Below are 24783 nucleotides of genomic sequence, written 5' to 3'. Positions count from 1 at the left end.
GAGCCGGACAAGGATACCTGGATGGTGTGTTGCCCCCCTGGTGCCAGGGTATGGGATGTCTCAGATTGGGTCCAGAGTATTCTGAGGAGATAGGGAGAGCAGCCAGAAGTCTTGGTACATGTTGGTATCAATGACATAGACAGAAAAAGAGAGGAGGTCCTGAAAGAAGAAGGTCCTGAAAGAGAGGAGCTAGGAAGAAAATTGAAAAGCTGGACTTCCAGAGTAATAATCTCAGGATTACTGCCTGAATCACACGCTGATGAAGGTAAGAATAGTAGAATTAAGCAGATGAATGTGTGGCTAAAAGTAACTGGTGCAGGGGACAGTGTTTCAAATTCTTGGATCATTGGGATCTATTTTGGGGGAGGTATGACTTATACAAAAACGATTGGTTACACCTGAACTCAAAGGGTACTAATATCCTGGCGGGATTGTTTAATATAGCTGTTAGGGAGGGTTTAAACTAAGTTGGCAGGGGGAAGGAAACCAGGGTGTTAGGGTGGAGGAAGAGGAAAATAGAAATAAGTCAAAGATACTGTGCAGCAAAAATGGCAAGAAGGACAGGAAGGTGCCTAGACAGGATACTTTGCTATACGATAGAAATATAGCAAAATTGGTAACAGATACTGATCAAAAGGTACTGTACTTAAATGCACACAGCATTAGAAATAAAGTGGATGACCTTGTTGCACAGCTGCAGGTTAAAAGATATGACATTGTGGCCATCACCGAGTCATGGCTAAATAATGGATATGAGTGGGAGCTGAATATCCAAGGATACACAGTGTATAGGAAAGATAGGAAGGTAGGTAAAGAGGGTGGCGTGGCCCTGATGGTAAGCAATGATATCAAATCACTAGAAAGAAGAGACATAGGATCAGAAGAGGTAGAATCCTTATGGGTCGAGTTAAGAAATGGCAAGGGTAAAAAGACACTAATAGCAGTTATATACAGGCCTCCAAACAGCAGCCGGGATGTGGACTACAAGTTACAGCTGGAAATAGAAAAAGCATGTCAGAAGGAAAATGTCAAGATAATTATGAGGGATTTTAATATGAAAGTGGATTGGGAAAGTCAGGAAGGTAATGGATCTCAGGAGAGGGAGTTTGTAGAATGCCTACAGGATGGCTTTTTGGAGCAGCTTGTCCAGAAGCCCACCAGGGGACTGGCTGTTTTGGATTGGGTGCTGTGTAGTGAACCTGAGGCGATTAGGGAGCTGGAGGTAATGGAACCCCTTGGAAGTAGTGATCATAATATGATTGAGTTCAGTTTCAAATTTGAAAAGGAGAAGCTGGTATCAGGTGTATCCATATTTCAGTGGAACAAAGGAAATTACAGTGGTATGAGAGAGGAACTGGCCCAAGTCGATTGGAAAAGTAAACAAGATGGAGGGATGGTAGAGCAGAATTGGATGAAATTCCTACAAGAAATAAGGAAAGTGCAGGAAAAATATATTCCAAGAAAAAAGAAAATCATGAGTGGAAAAATGGCACAAATGTGGCTAATGAGAGAGGTTAAGGCTAAAATAAAAGCAAAAGAGACAGCGTACAAGGAAGCAAAAATTAGTGGGAAGACTAAGGTCTGGACGATTTTTAAAAACTTACAGAAGGAAACTAAGAAAGTCATTAGGAAAGAAAAGATAAATTATGAAAGGAAGTCGGCAATTAACATAAAAAAGGATACTAAGAGCTATTTTAAATATATGAAGAGTCAAAGAGTGACACGGGTAGATATAGGACCGATTGAAAATGATGCTGGAGAAATTATAATGGGTAACAAAGTGATGGCAGAGGAACTAAATGAGTACTTTGCATCAGTCTTCACAGTGGAAGACATTAGCAACATACCTAATAGCCAGAGATCTCAGGGAATAGAATTAAGTACAGTCAAGATTACTAGAGAGAAGGTGCTTGGGAAGCTAAATGGACTAAGAATAGAATGTCTGCTGGGTTCTGAAGGAGGTGGCTTTGGAGATTGTGGAGGCATTGGAAATGATCTTCCAGGAATCAATAGACTCTGGCATGGTTCTGGAGAACTGGAAAGTCGCAAATGTAGTTCCACTGTTTAAGAAAGGAGGGAGGCAGCAAAAAGAAAATTACAGAACCATTAGTCTGACATTAGTAGTTGGAAAGTTATTGGAGTCGATCCTCAAGGACAAGGTTATGAAATATCTTGAGGTGCATGACAAGATAGGCCCAAGCCAGCATGGTTTCATGAAGGGAAGATCCTGCCTCACCAAGCTATTGGAATTTTTTGAGGTAATCTCAAATAAGATTGACAAGGGACAGGCTGTGGATGTTGTGTATTTGGATTTTCAAAAGGCCTTCGATAAGGTGCCGCATAAGAGGCTGCTTAATAAGATGAGAGCCCATGGAATTTCAGGAAAAATATTGGAATGGGTGGAGCATTGTCTGATAGGCAGAAAGCAAAGGGCGGGAATTAAGGGATCCTATTCTGATTGGTTACTGGTTACTAGTGGTGTTCCGCAGGGGTTGGTGTTGGGGCCACTTCTTTTTATGATGTATATCGATGATTTAGATTATGGATTAAATGGTTTTGTGGCTAAGTTTGCGGATGACACTAAGATAGGTGAAGGAGCAGGAAGTGTTGAAGAAATGAAAAAGGTTGCAGAGAGACCTGGTCAGTTTAGGAGAGTGGGCGAAGAAATGGCAGATGAGATACAATGTTGAGAAATGTACGGTTGTACATTTTGGAAGAAGAAATAATTGGGCAGATTATTATCTAGATGGGGAGAAAATTCAAAAATCGGAAGTGCAAAGGGACTTGGGGGTCTTCGTGCAGGATACCCTAAAGGTTAACCACCAGGTTGAATCGGCAGTAAGGAAAGCGAATGCTTTGTTGGCATTCATTTCAAGAGGAATAGCGTATAAGAGTAAGGAGGTGTTGATGAGGCTCTATGGGGCACCTCATTTGAGACCTCAGTTTTGGGCTTCCTATCTTAGAAGGGATGTTCTGATGTTGGAGAGAGTTCAGAGAAGATTTACGAGGATGATTCCTGGAATGCAGGGGCTAACATACGAGGAGTGTTTCTCGGCTCTTGGACTGTATTCATTAGAGTATAGAAGAATGAGAGGTGATCTCATAGAAACACTTTGAATGTTGAAAGGGTTGTTCAGAGTAGATGTGGAAAGGCTGTTTCCCTTGGTGGGTGAGTCCAGGACAAGAGGCCACAGTCTTAGAATTAGAGAGTACCCAGTTAGAACAGAGATGAGGAGAAATTTTTCAGCCAGAGGGTCGTGGATCTATGGAATTCGTTGCCACATACAGCTGTGGAGGCCCGATAATTGAGGGTGTTCAAGGAGGAGATTGATACATATCTAATTAGTCAGGGTATCAAGGGATATGGGGAAAAAGCCAGAAATTGGAACTAGATGGGAGAATAGTATAGCTCATGGTGGAGTGGCGGAGCAGACTCGAGGAGCTGAATGGCCTACTTCTGCTCCTTTGTCTTGTGATCTTGTGATTTGAGCTAGAGGGAGCATGTATATGTTAAACAGAAGAAGCCCTAGTATGGACCCTTGAAGCACTCTGCGTGTCTTTTTTGTTCAGTCAGACATGCAGCTACCAATTGATACAAAATAGTCCCTGTACTATAAGTACGATTTAATCCACCTTAGGACTGTACCGGAAAGTCCCACCAAGCTTAAGGCTTATTTAGATTAGTCTTCATGGTATCTTCACTGACTCTGCATCCAGTTGTTTTTATTTTGTGTTGGGCACGTGGCCAAGTGGTTAAGGCGTTCGTCTAGTGATCTGAAGGTCAGCTGTGGCAGCGTGTTTGTGTCCTTGAGCAAGGCACTTAAACATACATTGCTCTAGTGTCTGCGCGAGGAGTGGCGCCCCACACAGACTTCCAATATGCACCTTGTAAGGCATGAAAATGCCCGATGCAGGCCTCTCACGGTCTGAGTTGACGTTCCCTCCCTCCCCTGTTTTTATTCTACACTGAGGTATCTTAAACTATTTTGCTGCATTAAAGATATTGTATACAACATAATGTTGTAATTACAAAATATGTCACCTTGAACCCTCAAAACTCTCATTCAACTTCCACCACCACCCCCCCACCCCCCACCCCTTGGGAGGATCATGATTTGCTTGTCGCTTTGCATCAGACAGTATTGGCCATAAATTTTCACCTTAAGTTTTCATTTTTAAAAAAAATTGTGGAAAATTGTTGAATTTGCTAACTGACATTTGGTCTTGGAGAGAGTTGGGACTGGGCATCTGGAATCTATATTGAATTTTATAGGATTTAATAAGTTAGAATGGCTGCATGCAATGTTTGACACAGGAAAAGAAATAAATAAAATGGAAAACAAATTCTGATAAATTTGTTAATATAAGATCAACAACTTTAAATGTTAGCTCTCTTTCCCTCTCTACAGAGGCTGTCTGACCTGCAGGGTATTTTAATTTTCACTTTTATTTCAGATTTCAGCATCTGTATTTTTTTTTGTTTTTGGTTTCCAAACCTGGAGCTTTGTCTATCTTTCGATTACTTCCAGGAAACTCTTATAGTGTTGTATTTCTGGAAAAGCACCTTGGATTGTAAAACTGCTCTTGCATTTCTGTGCTAGATCTGTTTCTATCAAACTGTTAATTCATCTTCTAACAGCCCTGGAATTCTACCAGAAAAATCAGCTGACAAAGGAGAAGAACAATGGCGAGTCAACTCTTAAAGGTTACATCCCCTACACTCCCCAGTGTAATGGGTTTGGAAACTGGGAGCCTATCCAGTGCTATGAGAGAACTGGTGAGTTCAACAGGTTAACTTCAAAATATTACAAGCAGAGAGCCAAGATCTTTATATAGGAATCAGCCAGAAGAGACAGTGACAAATGTTTGAACTCTTCAAACACAATTATAATTCTAGAATAGTGTTAAATCAATATTGTTCTAAAAAGCACCTTGAGGAAGTAAGTCTCTAAATATAATTGTTTGATGAGCAGATGAGAGGCATTTGGGAAGTTGGAAAATTTACTTTATTTACCTATTTACTTATTGCAGCATTGACACAGGCCATTGAACTCCATGCCAATCTCCATCAGAGAAATATCATTTCCATTCCTCTCCTTTTATTCCTGTCACCCTGCAACCTATTCTATTTAACATGTCCATCAGATACCTTTTGATTCTTCTGCCTCTTGCCTATTCCAGAGTCATAGAGTCATAGAAAAGTATAGCATAGGAAGAGGCCATTCTGAACATGCATGCTGAACTATTTAAACCACTGACTCCCATCTACCTGCACTGAGACCATAGCCCTCCATACCCCTATTAACCATGTACCTATCCAAACTTCTCTTAAACATTGAAATTGAGCTCGCATGCACCACTTGCACTGGCAGCTCATTCTACACTCTTGAAACCCTCTGGATGAAGAAGTTTCCCCTTGTGCTCACCTTAAACTTTTCACCTTCGATCCTTAACCTATGACCCCTAGTTGTAGTCCCATCCAACCTCAGTGGAAAAAGCCAGCTTTCATTTACACGATCTGTACCCCTCATAATTTTGTATACCTCTATCAGACCTCCCCTTAATCTTCCATGTTCCATGGAATAAATTCCTAACTTATTCAATCTTTCCTTATAGCTCAAGTCCTCCAGACCCGGCAATATCCTTGTAATTTTTCTTTGTATTCTTTCAACCTTATTTACATTTTTCCTGTAGGTAGGTGACCAAAACTGCACACAATAAATAAACTGTGGGAGAAAAAACCTCTACCTACAGATTTTTTGCCTTCCATCACTGAAGTCTCTCCTCATTGAAACTCAAAATCTCCATCCAATGATGACCACTCCACTTGGCCTTGCCTTACTTTAATCTGTTCTTGCCAATTAATCTCGGCCATTGACTGGCCACTACTCAAAACATGAAACTGTTGTGAGTCGATGCCTTACGTATACAACTGATGAACCTGAGTGAGTTATGTCTTCTCATGCTTCAGATCTCTGATTGGCTGCTGCTCAAAACAACAATAAGATAGTTTAAATGAGGTAATTAATCTCTCTGCACATCGTTGTGTTGTGGGAGGAAAATGAAGCACCTAGGGGAATCTGCAGAACCTGTCAGAATCTGATCTGCGTTCCCTGAGCACTGAGGCAGCAGCGCTAACTGCTCCTCAACTCTGTTGCCTCTGTACCTCTCTGACTAAGAGGAGAAATACGATGTTTGGTCCAACAGGCTTTCAAGGGAGAGTGAGAGTGAATCCAAGATGCTTTGGAAGTGTTCCAATGACTGAATGATTATTAAAAAATGGCTTGCAATGGGCTAGTTGCTATTAGTAAACAATAGATCTTTCGGATCAGCACAAACAGTATGTGTTTCTTTTATTTTCTACGTCCACCACTGGAGATAGAGCTGTGAAGATGCTAGTTTATTTAAAAAACAGAGGAGGTCTACGGAGCGTTCAGATTTGGAATTTGAGTATTGATCAAATCTTGATCAGTGGGATTTGATAGAAGGTGAATTGTGGAAAGGATTGAGCAATGATCTGGTAACATCTGAACTTTCTTTATCCTTTGATTGGTTTAATGTTTGTAATTCACTTCTAATTAGTTTATTTAAATGTGCTTTTTGAATGACTGCAGCCTGCTGTCATCATCCTCATTACTGAACACGAGGAAATCTGCAGATGCTGGAATTTCAAGAATTTCATTACTGATTTGACATTGTTTGACACTGTGTTGTACAGCTCTGAATTGCTTCTTTGCTTCAATCCAGGTCATTGTTGGTGTGTCGATGAGACTGGAAGTTATATTCCTGGTTCGCTGGTCAGTCGCTTGACCCAGATGCCACAATGTAAGTTGAAAGTGGCACAAACTCCTGCTGAGCAAATCCTAATTCATGTTAAATTCTAATATTGTCCATCATCCTTCTGTTCATTGATTCATATTTAAGAAGCTCAACAATGTGTAACAATCTGCAGTGATCTGGTGTCTCCTCATTTTAATTTCTGACAAGTTTGTGGCATTCCCAGTATTCTGGCTCTTGCATCTTTCATTAATAAATTCCACCCATGCCTTCACTCTGCAGACAAAGTTTAGGAATTCCACCTCTATTTTTGAATTAGTCTTCTGTTTCTCTTGTATTAAGGTCATTCTTGAAATCCACCATTGCGGGCAAACCTTTGGTCATTTCTTCAAATGTGACTTGGTTTCAAATTTTCTCATCACCCCTTGGTTATTTTATGACATTTATGGTCTTGTAGAAATGCAATTTAAAAATTATTGTTGGACTCAGTTCTGCAAAAAGAACTTATTGATATAGTGGAACCTCAGTGAAATTCTTGGTAGATAGAGACATTGGAAATAAGTATCTGATATTAGCAGGAATGCTGTTTGTGGTCTCACAAGCATGCGAAGAGCTTCCCCTGTTATGGGCTTACCAATTTTAAGACCTCACCATTATGATGTCTACAGCTGATCTTACGTCCTCTCAAAACCCAGGAAACCAGTCTTGAGTTAAAACTAGGACTTTGATTTCACTAGATTTATGATAAGCAGTCCTGTCCAAATGTCCTTTATAATGTATTTGTTATTGTAAATAGCAAACTACAGCAGAACCCAGGGGCCATCTTTCGAGCCATTGCGGTAGGTACTTAGAGTTATAGAGACATACACCATGGAAACAGGCTCCACGGCAGTACTGATCCATGCTGATTGTGTTGTCCTGTGAACTAGTCTCATCTACCTGCATTTGGCCCACAGCCCTCTAAGTATCTTCAATCTATGTACTTAGCTAGATGACTTTTAAATGTTGTTAATATGACCACCACAACTACAATTGCTGGCAGCTCATTCCAAGTAAACACCTTCCTTTGCATGAAGAAGTTGCCCCTGATGTTCCTTCTAAATCTTGTGCCTCTGATTTTAAACATATGTCTTCTTGCTTTTAGCATTCCCTCTGTGGAGATAAAAGGCTATGTGCTTTCACTCTGTTTCTGCTCCTCATGATCCATATTCTGTTATGTCAACCCTGACTTTCCTATGTTCCAAGGAATGAAGTCCTCGTCTATGCATTCTCTCCTTGTAACTCAGCCCCTCCAAGTTAAGGTAACATAATTTCTTTCCACACTATTCCTCTGTTAATAACATCTTTCCTACAGTAGAGTGACCAAAACGTTACATGATACTCTAACTGTGACTGTAATTAACTTTACAACTCCTGTATTCAATACAATTGTTTGTTTGTGACACCTAGCTTGCTTTACATTAGAAACAAATTGATGTCGTTCTCTGAAGCTCAATTTAAGTGCTGCTGCTATTATTAACAGACAAACATTGCGAACCAGGATTGAAATGCTAATTAATTGGTCCCTCACTGCTGTGATGTTACTTGTGCCTTGATGGCAATTTATATGCAAATTTAGGTGTTGCATATCAAAAGGGTATTTTGATCTTGGGGCCATCATGAAAAATCTCCATCTAGCTCTTCAACTTGCTCTTCAACTCAAACCACAAAGGTAAAAATATGTGGATTACTACCTGACCCATACACAAATTAGCATAGAGTAATTAAGATCAGAGTGTTAACTACATGGCTCAAAGTTTGATGTGGGAGGAATGATGTCAGTTGTTAAACCACTGGCAGCGGAATTGGGGAAAGAGAGAACGGTTTCATTGTCTTTCCAAAGCAAGCTGGGTCAGTGTCCTAGCAAATCAAATAGCCAGGTGACACACACAAAGTACTGGAGGAACTCAGGAGGCCAGGCAGCATCTATGAAAAAAAGTAAACGGTCAACATTTCGGGCCAAGACTCTTTACCAGGACTGGAAAGGAAAGGAGAAGGAGTCTGACTGACTAAGAAAGTGAGAGGAGGGGTGGAAGAAGCATATGGAGGCGGGTGATAGGTAAAACCAGGAGAGGAGAGCAGGTGGAGTAAAGAGCTGGGAAGTTGATTGTTGAAAGAGATAAAGGGCTGGAGAAGGGGGAATCTGATAGGAGAAGATAGAAGACCATGGAAGAAAGGGAAGGGGGAGAATACCATAGGGAGGTGATGGGCAGGTAAAAAGAGAATGTGTGAGATGGAAACAAGAATGGAGAGTGATGAAGGAGAGGAGGCAGGGGGTAATTACCAGAATTTCGAGAAATCGATGTTCATGCCATCAGGTTGGAGGCTACCCAGATGGAATATAAGGCCTGCTGAAAGGTCTTGGCCTGAAATGTTGACTGTATTTTTTCTATAGCTGCTGCCTGGCCTGCTGAATTCCTTCAACATTTTGTGTGTGTGTTGCTCCTCCAGTTTGAGTATGGCCTCATCATGTCATTTGAGGAGGCCATGGACTGACATGTTGGAATGGGAAGTAGAATTGAAATCGGTGGCTACCAAAAATCCCTCTTTTTGTGGTGGACAGAGCAAAGGTACTCAATGAAGCAGTCCTCCAATCTATGTCAGGTCTCACTGATATACAGGAGGCCACACTGGGAGCACCTGATGCAGTAGATGACCCCAACAGACTCACAGATGAAGTGTTGCCTCACCTGAAAGGACTAGTTGGGGCCCTGAATGGTAGTGAGTGAGGTGGTGTAGGGGCAGATCAGGCACTTTTTCTGGGTACTTGAGTGCTTGGGCTGCAGATGAAGCTTTTAACAGGAAGGGGTAGGGTTCTGGTGCAAGAGAATTTAAAAAGATAAAGAGAAAGATCAAAGTCACTGTGCAATATAAGAGAATGGTGTAAAAATCACCCAAGCCTGTTAGGAAAGAGTAGCATATAAATCTTAAAGGTAATGCTGAAATTGTAGCAGCAGGGTATTAATAAAGCAATAGAAGGTTGGAATAGATTTGTGATAAGGAAATCATGATTGACAATTGACAAGTGGAGGGATGGGTTAGTAAATTTGCTGATGACACAAAAGTTGGGGGTTTTGTGGATAGTGTGGAGGGTTGTCAGAGGTTACAGCAGAACATTGATAGAATGCAAAACTGGGCTGAGAAGTGGCAGATGGAGTTCAACACAGATAAGTGTGAGGTGGTTCAATTTGGTAGGTCAAACATGGTGGCAGAATATAGTATTAATCTTGGCAGTGTGGAGGATCAGAGGGATCTTGGGGTCCGAGTCCATAGGACGCTCAAAGCAGCTGCGCGGGTTGACTCTGTGGTTAAGAAGGCGTACGGTGTATTGGCCTTAATCAATCGTGGAATTGAATTTAGGAGCCGAGAGGTAATGTCGCAGCTGTATAGGATCCTGGTCAGACCACACTTGGAGTACTGTGCTCAGTTCTGGTCGCCTCACTACAGGAAGGATGCGGATGCCATAGAAAGGGTGCAGAGGAGATTTACAAGGATGTTGCCTGGATTGGGGAGCATGTCTTATAAAAACAGGTTGAGTGAACTCGGCCTTTTCTCCTTGGAGCGATGGAGGATAAGAGGTGACCTGATAGAGGTGGATAAGATGATAAGAGATGTTGATCGTGTGGATAGTCAGAGGCTTTATCCCAGGGCTGAAATGGTTGCCACAAGAGGACACAGGTTTAAGGTGCTGGGGAGTAGGTACAGAGGAGATGTCAGGGGTAAGTTTTTTACTCAGCGAGTGGTGAGTGCGTGAAATGGGCTGCCGGCTATGGTGGTGGAGGCGGATACGATAGGATCTTTTAAGAGACTTTTGGATAGGTACATGGAGCTTAGATAATTAGAGGGCTATGGGTAAGCCTAGTCATTTCTAAGGTAGGGACATGTTTGGCACAACTTTGTGGGCCGAAGGTCCTGTATTGTGCTGTAGGTTTTCTATCTTTCTATGACAAATTCATTAGAAATTTCTAGGCTGTAATTTGGAGGCACAGTATGGATCTGAAGAACTAATGACTGTAGTGTATCTGGATATTCAGAAAGCCGAATAGATTTCAACTTAAGAGATGATTAATCAAATATGGGATTGGGATGCTAGCATAAATTGAGAACTGGTTAATGCACAGAAAAAAAAGTTACAAATAAATGGGTCAGTTTGGAGCTTGTCATTATGACTCATTGGGTATCATTGACATTAGAATTGTTTACAACCTATATTTATGATTTTGGTAGATTGGACTAAGTATAATATATCTGAGTTACATGATGGTACAAAGCTGAGTAGAATTATGGATTGTGATGAGAATTCAGAGAGGCTTCAATGGGACAGGGATAGGCTAAGTGAATGGGCAGAGCAAGACAGATAAATTATTAACTGGAAAATGTGAGGAGACTCAGTTTTATATTTTAAAAAATAAAGGAATACTTTTATATAGTGAGAGGTTGAAATGTGTTGGTGTTCAGGGAGGAAGGGTGGGTGAGCAAGTGTCCTTGTAACTTTCAGGAACAAAAAATAGGAAGATAAGAGTAAAAGCATCCTGATAGAGAGGCCTGCACTTAAATTATTGTGGACAGATCTGGTCTCCCAACCGAAAGAAGAATATATCTGTGACAGAGCGAATGCACAAAGGTTCACTAGATTAATTCCGAATAGAATAGCTTATGCGCTAGGCTAATGTTACTTAAATTTTAGAAGTTTAGAATCTTATTAGAATATACAGAATTTGAAGGGGCTTGATAGGAGAGATACTTGGATGATGTTTCAAGCCAGTGGTAGCTGTCTCAAAATAAAGCATTCATTCCTGACATAATAAATTTCTTCATTCAGAGCTTAGTAAAACTTCAGAATTTTCTTCCAAAGAAGGTGTGGAGTCTCAGTTTGCTGAATATACTCAAAACAGAAATTGATAGATTATTGGGTATGAGGGAATCATGTTTAGTGCAGGAAAATGGGCCTGAGATAAAAAGATTAACTTTGTTTTTACTGAATGGCAGAACAGACATGACAGGCTGGAATTCCTTCCATTATTTCTATTCTTAAGTGTTATCCTTCTTATGAGCTGAATTAAATTCTGTGATGTGAACTGCTAAGGATGTTTTCTTTTATAAGCTGTTTTCACCACTTTGCTTTCTTGCCTCCTTACCTGTCACACAAGGGCCACGTGGTAGTGCAGTGGTTAGCATGGTGCTATTACAGCTTGGGCCCCCATAGCTTGGAGTTCAATCATGGCATCCTCTGTAAGGAGTCTGTACATCCTCCCCATGGATCTGTAGGTTTTCTCTGGGTGCTCTGGTTTCCTCCCACAATCAGAGGTGTGGCTCGAAGGACTGGAAGGATCTATTCCCGCTGTATCTCCAAGTGAAAATAAAGTAATAATAAGATGAATATAACCAGGCATTGCACTCAATGTCCACTTCTTTTTTCAGTGGCTGAGTTCAGATTATCAGTTTGACCCAGCAAATCTTCCTCTCCATCTTCCTATCTGTTTGTGCTTTGTGTCACTTAAAAGTCTGGGGCACACACTTCTGTGTTGCTCGTTGTTAAAGTATTGCAATTAATGCATTCTTCTCCCTTTTCCAGGTATGACACCATGTCAGCGCTCTCAAATAAATGCAGCTCTTGCTGGATGGAAGCTAATGGGTCCCCAGCCTAATACCACTGCCACAAATGTATTTGAACCAACTTGCAATGAGGTAAATCTGAAATAAAATTTGACGGATAACCACGATTGTCATTTTTATACAGGAAGTAAGATCATTAGGAGCCACTGTTAAAATGGAAACTAATTTATAAGGAGTCTCCATTACAGAAAAAGTAATTCCTTTACAATCCTTTTTAAAAGGATGCCATCATCAAGACTGCAATTAAAGGGTGATTTATCTTTAGGCATCTCTGTGAAGGAAGGAACCTAATCATTAAGGCCTGTTTTAATAAGTGGCTACCAGCATGACCATTATAAAGCCATTAAAATGCTTGCATTCTGTACTACATCAAAATAACCCTCGTGCATCATTATGGACCCCTTTAAGTGAAGTCCCTCTTTGTTATTCTGAATCATATTTTGTATTGAAATTAAAATTATAACTGAATTGCAATTATCATTTCTCATAAAACCATGGTTCAGAATGGAACTTCATTTGGTCAAGTACTATAAAGGACATTAATGGTAATGCAATCCAAATATTAAACAAAGTTCAAACACTTGCATTGAATATGATGGCAAGTTGACAAAATTAATTAAATTGATGGATAATCAATATTGGTTTTGCAATAGTGAGTGTAAAACCATTACAGCTAAAATCAGTAATTGGCAATACATAGGTGAAGTAAATGCAGATCAAAGGGAATCTTAGTGGCAGTTTTTTAAAGCCAAACCACAGATTTTAAGGCACAAGAGACTGCAGATGCTGGATCTGGAGCAAAGACAATCAGCTGGAGAAGCTCCAGCTCTGCAGGTTGAGCAGCATCTGTGGGAACAAAGGAATTGGCAATGTTTCAGGTCGAAACTCTACTTTGGGACAGAAGGTGGAGAGGCATGATGGTCCTTATAAAGAGGAGAAGTGGAGTGATGAGACAGGAGTCTGAGGTGACTGCTGGATGAGAAGGGGTGAAAAAAGGCAGGCAGATTGCACCAGGTTGGGGAAGAATTGGCAGGTGAATTATAGATGGGTTCTTAGTGGTGTGTGTTGAGGGGGGGCGGTGGTGGTGGAGGGGTGAAGGAAGGAAAGCCTATGAGTGAAATGTTTTCATAGTGTGTGGATTGAACCAGGAAAGGGAGAGGGATGAGAGTCAATATGGGGTGTTGTGAGGGGTGGGTGGGAAAGGGGGCAAAAATGGGAGGCAGAGAAGGATCAGGGGTGGTGGGGAGTGCAGAGGAAAGAAACACTGGAGGGGAGGTGTTAGAAGGGGTGAACATGATCTGTTATCTGTCAGCCCTCCACAATCCATCGGTCACCTCAGAATTCTGATTTACCATTCCCCTTGCCCTCTTTATAGTTGTCATCTTCCCTCCCCGCTCTCAATGTTGGCGCATGGTTTTGACCTACAGGTGCTGCTTGACCTGCTGAAATCCTCCAACAATTTGTCTTTTTTTTTTACTAACTGTCTTTATTACCATCATGTTACCCTAATAGGTATCATGTTATTTCAAATGATACTCAAGTTCATTCATATATACTCCATATCCCAATACCATGCCACTGTTCATCATACTCAGTAAATACCCTGAAAATTCTCACAGGAAGTATTTGGATAAAAAGTAGATCATTAAGTTTGTGCATAGCTTTCTTTTGTTTTTGTCATACTACTATCAATTGAGAACACTTTCCAGCTGATTGCTGAAATTTAAATGTCTGCCAATACTGTTCCCACATGAAACCTTCATTGTTTGCAGATAAATGTATTCCTTCTGAATAGGTTACATTGCAGTTCTTCAATGAAAAGACTCTTGTTACTTCATTATCTTAGACAGTTCCTCGCTCAATAAAAAAATGTATTCATTGGAGTGCATAGACCCCTAACAAAGACACAAAATATGTTTGCTCTGAAATGAGATAATCACATTTATTGCATGAACCATGTTAATATATTGTTGTTATATAATATTATTGTTATAAATCAAGTAGGAAACGATATACAAACACCAAATGCATTACTATCAATTTGCTTAGCAATTATACCAAAGCAAATTTCAAAATTTAGAGTGCTTCATATTTAATACATCTGTTGCGATTGCAGGCGGGAGAGTACAATATCTTGCAGCAGCTGGATCCCGAAGGTGGCAAAGCTTGGTGCATTCACCCTGACAGAAAGGAAGTTTTGCAAATGGCTACAATAGACTTGGATGGGAATCCACAATGTGAGTACAGTTGGTGGGACTTCGGCGAGTTTAGGGAGATAAAAGGAGATATTATTGAACATAGTTTGCTGCTGATTTGGGTTCATGTTCATTCTTATTTCTTAGCTCCTCATATCAAATGAAATGCACAATTTCACGTTTTGTTGCTTTGAACTGCCTTGTAGAGACATTTAAGTACTGGTTGCTTCTATGGCTGTGATCAGGCATTTATTGATATGATAAATGACAGACTGGATTTGCTTTCAACCACTCCTTAATATGTTAATCCAGTCAGCAATTTCTACTGAATTGTAGAATACTGCAATTTATTTGTAATATTATATGGCACTTTCTTCATCCAGTGTAGAAAACCTGGTGACTGGAGTGAGGACATGTATAATCAAATAAATTATCAAGTAACAACTATAGGAATTTCCACTCTGATGTACAGGGCCAAAACCCATGACCATTGCCACCAGGAAGAATAAGGAGATCAGGCACATAGGAGCACCACCGCTTACATATTCCGCTTTAAGTCACACAGTATCTTATCTCCGGAGTATATCACTTGGTTTTCATCATCACTGGGTCTAAATCCTGGAATTCCCTCCACAGTACAGATACTGGCAGATACATTAGGGGCATTTAAGAAACTCTTAGGGTAGGCGTGTGGATGATAGAAAATGGACGACTGTGTAGGAGTGAAGGGTCAGATTGAGTTTAGAGTAGGTTGAAAGATTAACACATCATGGGCAGAAGGGTCTGTACTGTTCTATGTTAACATCAGTACCTTCAGCAGAAGTACGGCAGCAGTTTATAAAGGTGGCTAATGAACAGGGGTTGCCAATAAACACCGACCTTACTTGTGATCCCAGATCCTGAAAATAAACCTAAAAATTCTTAGTTTACACATTGCAAAACACTCCGAAAAGTAGTTAATTTTAGAATAATTGTAAATGATGATTCCAAACATTGACTCTTCATTTTGTTCCATAGATGCTGCCTGACAAGCAGCATCAATGGAGAGAGATTTAAAGTTTCAGGTTGATGAGCTTTTGTCAGAAGTGCCCAGCTCTGATATAAACTGAAAAAACTGGTTACATGAAATTGTGGAATTCATTGATAATTTCTGCTTGGAGTCATGTTGTGCCTTGTCAGCAGATATAAAAATCTTTCTCTGATTTTGATGCAAGAGTATAAACAGAGGCATAGCTAACACAATGGTACAGCTAAAGCTGCTGCCTCACAGCTCCTGTGATCTGGGTGCAATCCTGATATCTGATGTTTACTGTATGAAGTTTCTACGTTCTTCCTCAAACTGCATTAGTTTCTTCCCGCATCCCAAATATGCAGTTGTTTAGTTAATTGTTCACTGTAAATTGCCCTTCAAATTTAGAGGAGAGTAGCAGAATTTGGGGCAATTGATGGGAGTGTAATGAAAATAAAGTAACTTTAATACAGAAGGAGTGCAAATGATTCCTTAATGGTCTGCATGGACTCAAAGGGCTGAATGGTCTGCTTCTGTGCTGCATGAATCTAAGAGTCCAGTAAGGTTAGGTTTTGGCCCATATCATCTCTTCTTGACTAGCTAAGGGGTATTCACCTCAGTGCATCAGTTATGACTATTGAAATAGCTATGTGCAATTAGAATAATTATGGCAAAGTGGAGTAGTTCTCTTTATATATGAAGTTTTGTAAAGCTTGTTGGGGAGGAGAAATTTCAACTTCATTGTCACCTGGAGGAGGAAGAGGAATTCTTCAGAATAATTTCTGATATTGCCCACAGAATATTTTGATATAGACAATTACTAACAATTAAAGAGTGCTGGGACATAGTGCATCAACTGATTCTATTTGATATTAGGGCTATTGAGAAGTGTTCAGAAAAAAATTGCAAGCATCTTGTGTTAGAATCTATAATTTGCTGCCACAAATTCCTGTTAATACAAAATCCTGACATTATTTTAGAAGACAATTATATGATTGAGGTAGGGAAATAGTAAACGTGTTTGGATGAATCCAGCTCTAACTAGATTCAAGAAACACAAATACAATTAGGACAAATCTCCTATTTGATTAATATAACCCTAAGCATCCATTCTCTCCATTTTCCAAGCCCATTGTGGCATCAATGTGTATCTTTTCCAAAATGTACTGCAGTCTCTCATGCAGACAGCTCCATTACCGTCTGCAGAACTATGGCATCTGCAAAGAAGGATAAAGACAAAGTTACATAAAAGGACCTCTAGCTCAAGCGCAAACAACAGCTTTACAGACTTTGAAAGTTATAACCATTCCTCATTGTCGCTGGACCTAAACTCAGGAACATTAGCCCCATTAACATTCTGGTAGTACTGTCATCAGATGAACAGCAGCAGTTCAAGAAGATGGTTCACTATCCATTCTTAAGGGAAATTTTAGATGAACAATACAATACCTATAAAAAGTATTTAACCCCCTTTGAAGTTTTCACATTTTATTTGGTCTCGGCCCAAAATGTCGACTGTACCTGCTCCTATAGATGCTGCCTGGCCTGCTGCGTTCACCAGCAACTTTTATGTGTGTTGCTTGAAATTCCAGCATCTGCAGATTTCCTTAAGTGTGGGATTTAATTTGGCTTTTATGACACAGATCAACAGAAAAAGACTCTTTCATGTCAAAGTGAAAACAGATCTCTACAAAGTGTTCTAAATTAATTACAAATATAAAACACAAAATAATTGATTGCAGAAGTATTCACTCCCTTTAATATAAAACACCAAATCATCACTGGTGCAGCAAATTGGTTTGAGAAGTCATGTAATTAGTTAAGTGGAGATCACCTGTGTGCAGTCAAGGTGTTTGAATTGATTGTAGTAAAAAAAACACCTGCATCTGGAAGGTCCAACTATTAGTGAGTCAGTATCCTGGCAAAAACTACACCATGAAGACAAAGGAATACTCCAAGCAACTCCATGAAAAGGTTATTGAAGAGCACAAGTCAGGAGATGGATACAAGGAAGTTTCTAAGTCACTGAATATCCCTTAGAGTACAGTTAAGTCAATTGTCAAGAAATGGAAAGAATATGGTACAGCTGTAAATCTGCCTAGAGCAGGCTGTCCTCAAAAGCTGAGTGACCGTGTAAGAAGGGGACTAGTGAAGGAGGCCACCAACTCTGGATGGGTTATAAGCTTCAGTAGTTGAGATGGGAAAGATTGCACATACAACAACTGTTGCCCAGGTGCTTCACCAGTGGCAGCTTTATGGGAAAATGACAAAGGGAAAACCACTGTTGGGAAAAATACCCACATGAAATCTCAGCTAGCCTTTGCCAGAAGACATGTGGGAGACTCTGAAGTCAGCTGTAAGTAATTGAGCTTTTTGGCCATCAGACTAAATGCTATGTTTGGCATAAGCCAGATATCACACCACCAAAAACACACCATCCCTATTGTGAAGCATGGTGGTGACTGTGTCATTGTGTGGGGATGCTTCACTGTGGCATGCCCTGGAAGGCTTGTGAAGGTAGAGGGTAAAATGAATGCAACAAAATACAGGGAAATCCTGGAGGAAAACCTGATGCAGTCTGCAAGAGAACTGCAACTTGGGAGAAGATTTATTTTCCAGCAAGACAGTGACCCCAAGCATAAAGCCAAAGCTACATAGGAATGTCTAACTTTGCTGTTGTAAATGTCCTGGAGTTGCCAAGTCAGTCCAGACCTTAATCCAACTGAGAATTTTGTGGCTTGATTTGAAAAGGGATGTTCACGCAGGATGCCCGTGCGATCTAATGGAGCTTGAGCAGTTTTGTAAAGAAGAATGGGAAAAAATTGCAGTGCCCAGATGTGCAAAGCTGATAGAGACCTAGCCACATAGATCAAGGCTGTAATTGCTGCTGAAGGTGCATCTACTAAATACTGGCTTGAAAGGGGTGAATGCTTATGGTAAATGTCAATCTTTTCTACAATGACTACCTTCCAAAAATTGAATAAGCTTTGAATTAACCAGTTAATTTTATCACTGGTTGTAATTGTTATGAATGAGGCAGAAAGACTTGCTTTGACCAAGTGTGGTCATGTCAAATTATTCACAAAGTAGTTATTGATAGTACTTTTTTCTAGTCACAATTTCAAACTAATATTGTACTAGTTTTTTCCTCAGTTATTTTCCAGTCTTTTACAGAGGAATGGTTGTCAAAGCCAGAAAAAATTTCATCAAAATGATGTGGACAATGTAACTGTCAGCATACCTTTAACAGGTGCAAAGGCTTCTCTGTGTAATAATGTTAGAACTGCTTTCCAAATGTAATAGATCAATGCTAATTAAATGTCTATTGATAACATTTTGCAAGTTAGCCCACTCATTCTCCCTGCAAGCGTAAGGCTAATTAGTCACCATATTTTCATTGTTCTTGTAGATGAGAAAGTCAAACAAGCCTTATGGCTCTAATATCTAACCTTATTTTTCCATAGATTGCTATAGAACATTCAAAGGTGCAAAGGTGCTTTTAGTAAGAAGAGGAAAGGAGAAGGAGGAATTATCCTTTTTTTGTTCCCTAAGATGATGAAAAATAACATTAAGGAGGTCATGGGGGGACTTAAGTATGCAGGTAGATTAGAAACATTGGGTTAGTTCTGGATCCCAAGAGAGAGAATTTGTAGAATACCTACAAGATGGCTTTTTCAAAAAGCTTGTGGTTGAACTCACTAGGGAAAAAGCAATTCTGAATTGTGTAATGAACCAGATTTTGTTAGTTAGCATAAGGTAAAGCTTAGGTGGCAGTGATCATGATAGAATTTGCTCTACAGTTTGAAGAGGAGAAGTTAAAGTCAGATGTATTGGTATTATAGTACAGTAAAGATGAATACAAAGGCATGAGAGACAAGCTGGCAAAAGTTGATTGGCAGAACAACAATGGCTGGAGTTTCTGGGAACAAATTGGAAAGTACGTGATGGATCCATCCCAAAGAAGAAAACATATTCTAAAGGAAGTATGAGCCAATTGTAGCTAACAAAGCACATCAAAGATGGTATAAAAGTACAAGAGAAGGCATATCATATAGCAAGCATAAGTGGAATGTTAGAGGATGGGGAAGCTTTTAAAAACCAATAGAAGACAATTAAAAAGCATAAGGAGAGAAAAGAAGAAATGTGAAGGTAAGCTAGCCAATAATATGAAAGAAATACCAAGTTTTTCAGATATATAAAGAGTAAAAGAGTGGATATTAGGCAGCTGGAACTTGTCACTGGAGAGGTAGTCATGGAGGACAAAGAAATAGTGGATGAACACAAGAAGCACTTTCTGTCAGCCTTCACTTGGGAAGACAGCAGTGTGTCACAAATTCAAGAGCATCAATTGGTAGAAGAGAATGTAGTTGCTACTTCTAAGGCGAAGGTGCCTGGGAGACTGAAATGTCTGCGGGTAGATAAATTAGCTGGACCAGACGGACTATGCCTGAGGGTTCTGAAATTAGTAGATGCAGAGATTTGTGGAGGCATTAGTAGTGATCTTTCAAGAATCACTAGACTCTGGAATGGTTCTGGAAGACTATAAAATTGCAAATATCACTCCACTGTTTAAAATGAGAGGGAGACAAAAGACAGGAATTATAGGCCAGTTAGCCTAATCAGTGGATGGTAAGATGTCAGAGTCCATTTTTAAGGATAAGGTTTTGGGGTACTTGAAGGCACGTGATCAAATACACCAAAATCAGCATAGTTTCCTAAGGGGAAATCTTGCCTGACATATCTATTGGAATTCTTTGAAGAAATAATGGACAGGATAGTCAAGGGAGAGTCATCAGATGTTTAGGAGAATGGGCAAAGAAGTGGCAGATGGAATACTGTGTAGGGAAGTATATGGTTATACACTTTGGAAGAGGGAATAAAGGTGTAAACTATTTTCCAAATGTGAAGAAAATTTAGATTCCAAAGGTGCAGAGGTTACTGGGCATCCTCATGTAAGATTCCCTGAAGGTTAATTTATAGGTTGAGACAATACGAATGGGGGCAATTGCAGTGTTAGCATTCATTTTGAGAGGATTGGAATATATAAGCAAGGATATCGTGTTGAGGCTCGATAAAACATTGGTCAGACCACATGGAGTACTGTGAGCAGATTTGGGCCCCTTATCTAAGGAAAGAAGTGCTGGTATTGGAGAGAATCCAGAAGAGATTCATGGCAATGAAAGGGTTAACATATGAGTGTTTGATGGCTTTGGGTCTGCACACATTGGAATTTAGAAGAATAATGGGAATCTCATTGACGCCTATTGAATATTGAGAGGCCTGGATAGTATGGATATGAAGAGGTTGTGGGGAGTCTAGGACTGAGGGCACAGCCTCAGAATAGAGGGTGTCCCTTTACAACAGAGAAAAGGAGGAATTTCTTCACCCTGATGGTGGCAAATCTGTGGAATTCATTGCCACAGATGGCTGTGGAGTCAAGTCATTTGTCATATTTCAAGCAGAGGTTGATGGTTTCTTGATTAGTAAGAAGATCAAAGGTTACATGGAGAAGGCAGGATAATGGAGTTGAGAGGGATGATGAATTAGCCATGATGAAAGGGCAGAGCAGACTCGATGGGCCTGATGGCTCAATTTTACTTGTATGTCTTATGGTCTTGTGCGAGATATTTCTTATCCTTCCATTTTACCTGGGGGATTTCTGCAAATTAGAAATGTGTCAAGTGAACTTTGACTCATAATGCTGAATTACTAAATTAGGTACAATACAAAATATTTGCTCTGCTGGTTAATCAAGTATTGGAAGTGTTGTTAAATTGCATATTAGAAATTGCCAAGGCAAATGGAAACTTGGATTGAAACAGAAGATATGAACGAGTTGTATCTTCACAGAAATATCATTGATGTAGCCACATTTGCAGTTTTGCTGCCAATATTTTTTGCCATTGTTATTAATAAAATTTGTAGAACTGCTTGAAGAGTTCCCAGGAAAGGCAGTATAGACAGGATGGGGGTTTAAATAATTGGGATTAACGCTTTACCAACAATATCATTGAAGAGAAGCGAGAGTCAGCAGGGAACATATTTGGTATAGTGATGGAAATAGTTATGAGGACATGTGTAAGGAGTTTGGACTGGATTTTAATTTCCCAATGTAGAGAGTCATAGAAAACTACAACACAGAAACAAGCCTTTTGGCCAGCTCATCCATGCCGAGCCACTTAAAAGACTTACTGCCATCGATCTGCATATGGTCCATAACACTTCAAACCCCTCCCATCCATGTACCTATCGAAACCTCTCTTAAATATTGAACTCAAAATTGTATCCACCACTTGTGTTGGCCACCTGTTTCACACTCTCACCAACCTCTGAGTGAAGAAGCTTCCTCTCATATTCCTTTTAAACATTTTACCTTTCATCCTTAACCTATGACCTCTAAATGTAGTCTCACTCAACATCAGTAGAAACAGCCTGCTTGCATTTACTCTATCTATATCCCTCATATTTTTGTACACCTCTATCAAATCTTCCCTCAATCTTTTATGATCTAGGGAGTAAAGTTCCAACCTATCCAATCTTTCCTTATAACTCGTGTCCTTCAGTGCTGGCAACATCCTTGTAAATTTCCTCTGTATTCTTTCAATCTTATTTACAATAAATTGGACTCTAGTACCCACAATCTACCTTATGATCTTGTACCTTATTGTTTACCTGCACTGCAATTTCTTTGTGACTGTTACACTTTATTCTGCATTGTTATTGTTTTACATTGTTCTCTGTCAATGCATTGTGGCATGGTCTAATCTGTATGAACAGTAAGCGAGAGAAGCTTTTCATTGTATCATTGTGACAATAATCCAATACCAAATCCAGTTCATAGGGATCTGAGCAGCTCACCAATTTTTGGTTCTATGAGTGAACGAGGACTGTGGATGAGAGCTGGGTTTATTTAAATTGACTGCAGGTGATGAGTTGGAAACGTGTGGCATGTGATTCTGGTTAGCTAGGTGGGGACTGGGAGGTAGGTGCCTGCCTATCCAGCCCTGATAGGACCCTCCACTCACAATGGTCCAGGGTAATCTGGATGGGTCTGGTGCTACTCTTTGATGAGCGATGAATCCATGATGAAACTGGATGGTATCCAAGATCTCTTCTCTGGGCTGCACCCTTTCCAGTTGACCTGGTACTGCACACCCCATCCACGACAATGTGAATCTATCAACCAGTGAACCATGTACACTAGACCACCTTCCACCATTTTAGGTTATGGAAGTGCAGGCTTAGGTGAGTTGAGTGGTCCATGGACAACAGGCTTGCGGCAGGACATGTGCAGGGTGGGTTTGATCCTGAGGGGCAGTGGTAGCTGCAGATGCTAAGTGACCATATTAATGTGATGGGTGATCTTGAAGAGACCAATGAACCAGGACGCGATCTTGCAGGAGGTGATGCACGGGCAGATCTTGGGTGGACAGCCAGGTACAGTCCTCGGGCCAGAGCAGTCTGGCTGGGCACTGCTGGTGGTTGGCCTTGTGGCAATTGGTGCAGTTGGCAGCTGGGATGGCCCTCCGTGCCCTCTTCCAAGCTTTCTAGCAGTGACAAACCAGGGCCCTAGAGAATATGATCTCCATTATTGGCTACTCTATGGGGAACAATAGAGGGTGGCAGCCATGAAGTACTTCAAAGGGAGACATACCCGTGGCAGAAGAGGTGTGCAGATTGTGGGACAGTTCGGCCCAGAGCAGCAGCCTCCATGTGAAAGGGTCGGAGGTGAAGAAGCGTCACAGAAACTTCTTCACTTGCTCACTGGCTCATCTTGACTGCCCGTTGGTCTGCTGATGATAGCCAGAGAACAAACTTACTCAGTTGTGGAGGAAAGAACAGAAGGCTCATCAGAAGTGGGAGACAAATCGTGGACCCCAGTCTGACACAATGTCCTGAGAGAGGTGGTGGAGGTGAACTACTTGTTGGATATTCAGGTCTGCAATCTCAGTGGCTGAGGGAAGTTTGGGAAGACATTGAAATGGGCTGCTTGGAGAACCATTCCACCACTGTTATGATTACCATAGCCCAACAGAAGGTGGCAAACCATGGTGAAACCTATGGTGATGTGGGACAGAAAATCCTGAAACTGATGTGTACCTGGATGGCTAGAGATGGGTGAAGAGTGAGCCCTCTGGAGAGTCTCAGAGTACACGGCCACCTGCAAGTACTTGTAGTTGTCTGGAGTGTAGGTTGGAACAGGCTTGTGCTGAAGGGCCTGGTGGATCTGGCTTTCAAGACCTCATGTGATCAGGGTGAGGATCTGCAAGGATGGAATGATGGGCTGAGGGTTGATCTCCATTGCATCTGGGTTGAACTGTCATGACAGGGTGTCTGTCTTGGTGTTCTTGGAGCTTGGTCAGTAGGACATGGTGAAATTGAATTGCTTGAAGAAGAGAGCCTAGCAGGCCTGACATGAGTGGTTGTACGAGGTTCTAGTGGCCAGTCCAGATCAGGAAAGGCATGGTGTTTCCAGTTAGCTCATGTCTTCATCCCTCCAAGGCTGAGTAGCTCTCAGTCTCCTAATTGATAATGGTGTTGTGTAGATTTGAGCTTGTTGCAGAAGAAGGCAAATGGTTGTGACTTCCCAACTGGTCCTTGTTGGGAGATGGCCTCAGTGGCCCACCTCAGGTGCATCCACCTGTACCACAAAAAGATCCAGAGGTGTTGGGATGGTGAAGAATAGAAATGGTGATGAAGTGTCTTTTGCACTCCTCAAAAGAATTGTTCCCGCCAGCAGACCACGTTGTTTGTGAGGAGAATGACTTGGTGAGAGAGGTGAGCGGAGCTGCGATTTGGCTGTGGTTTCAGATGAAATGGCTGGAAAAGTTGCAGAAGCCCAGGAAGCAGTGTAGCTGTCTGAGGGAGCCCGGTTGGCATTTGTCTAACTAGCAGTACAGCACAAGTACAGATTCTAGTACAAATCGTATTCTCCCTTCCTCCAGCTGCCAATCACCATTCTTTACATTTATCAAGCAATCACCTACTAGCTCTTGCTCCACCTATTCCCTCCACATTTTTTAATATTAGCTATTGCCTCTCTATCTTTCATTCCAGATGAAGGGTTTCGATCTGAAGCATTGACTGTTCATTTTCCTCCACAGATGCCAGCATCTCATGTGCTGCTCAAGATTCCAGCAACTGCAG

The 24783-nt window shown here is 40.8% G+C and overlaps 1 protein-coding gene across 1 annotated transcript in view; it reads left to right on the top strand.

Annotated features, from left to right (window-relative positions):
- tg (thyroglobulin) overlaps nucleotides 1–24783 on the top strand; it is a 360953-nt gene that overhangs the window by 40213 nt on the left and 295957 nt on the right. The window contains exons 12-15 of the mRNA XM_072246581.1: nucleotides 4640–4777; nucleotides 6748–6825; nucleotides 12392–12504; nucleotides 14549–14669. Coding sequence (XP_072102682.1) covers nucleotides 4640–4777; nucleotides 6748–6825; nucleotides 12392–12504; nucleotides 14549–14669 — 450 coding nt within the window. The remainder of the gene's footprint in view (nucleotides 1–4639; nucleotides 4778–6747; nucleotides 6826–12391; nucleotides 12505–14548; nucleotides 14670–24783) is intronic.

Source organism: Mobula birostris, chromosome 1, assembly GCF_030028105.1.
Source record: "Mobula birostris isolate sMobBir1 chromosome 1, sMobBir1.hap1, whole genome shotgun sequence".
Taxonomy (NCBI): domain Eukaryota; kingdom Metazoa; phylum Chordata; class Chondrichthyes; order Myliobatiformes; family Myliobatidae; genus Mobula; species Mobula birostris.
Note: the sequence above shows the minus strand (reverse complement) of the source record. Positions and strands in the feature narration are given on the sequence as shown.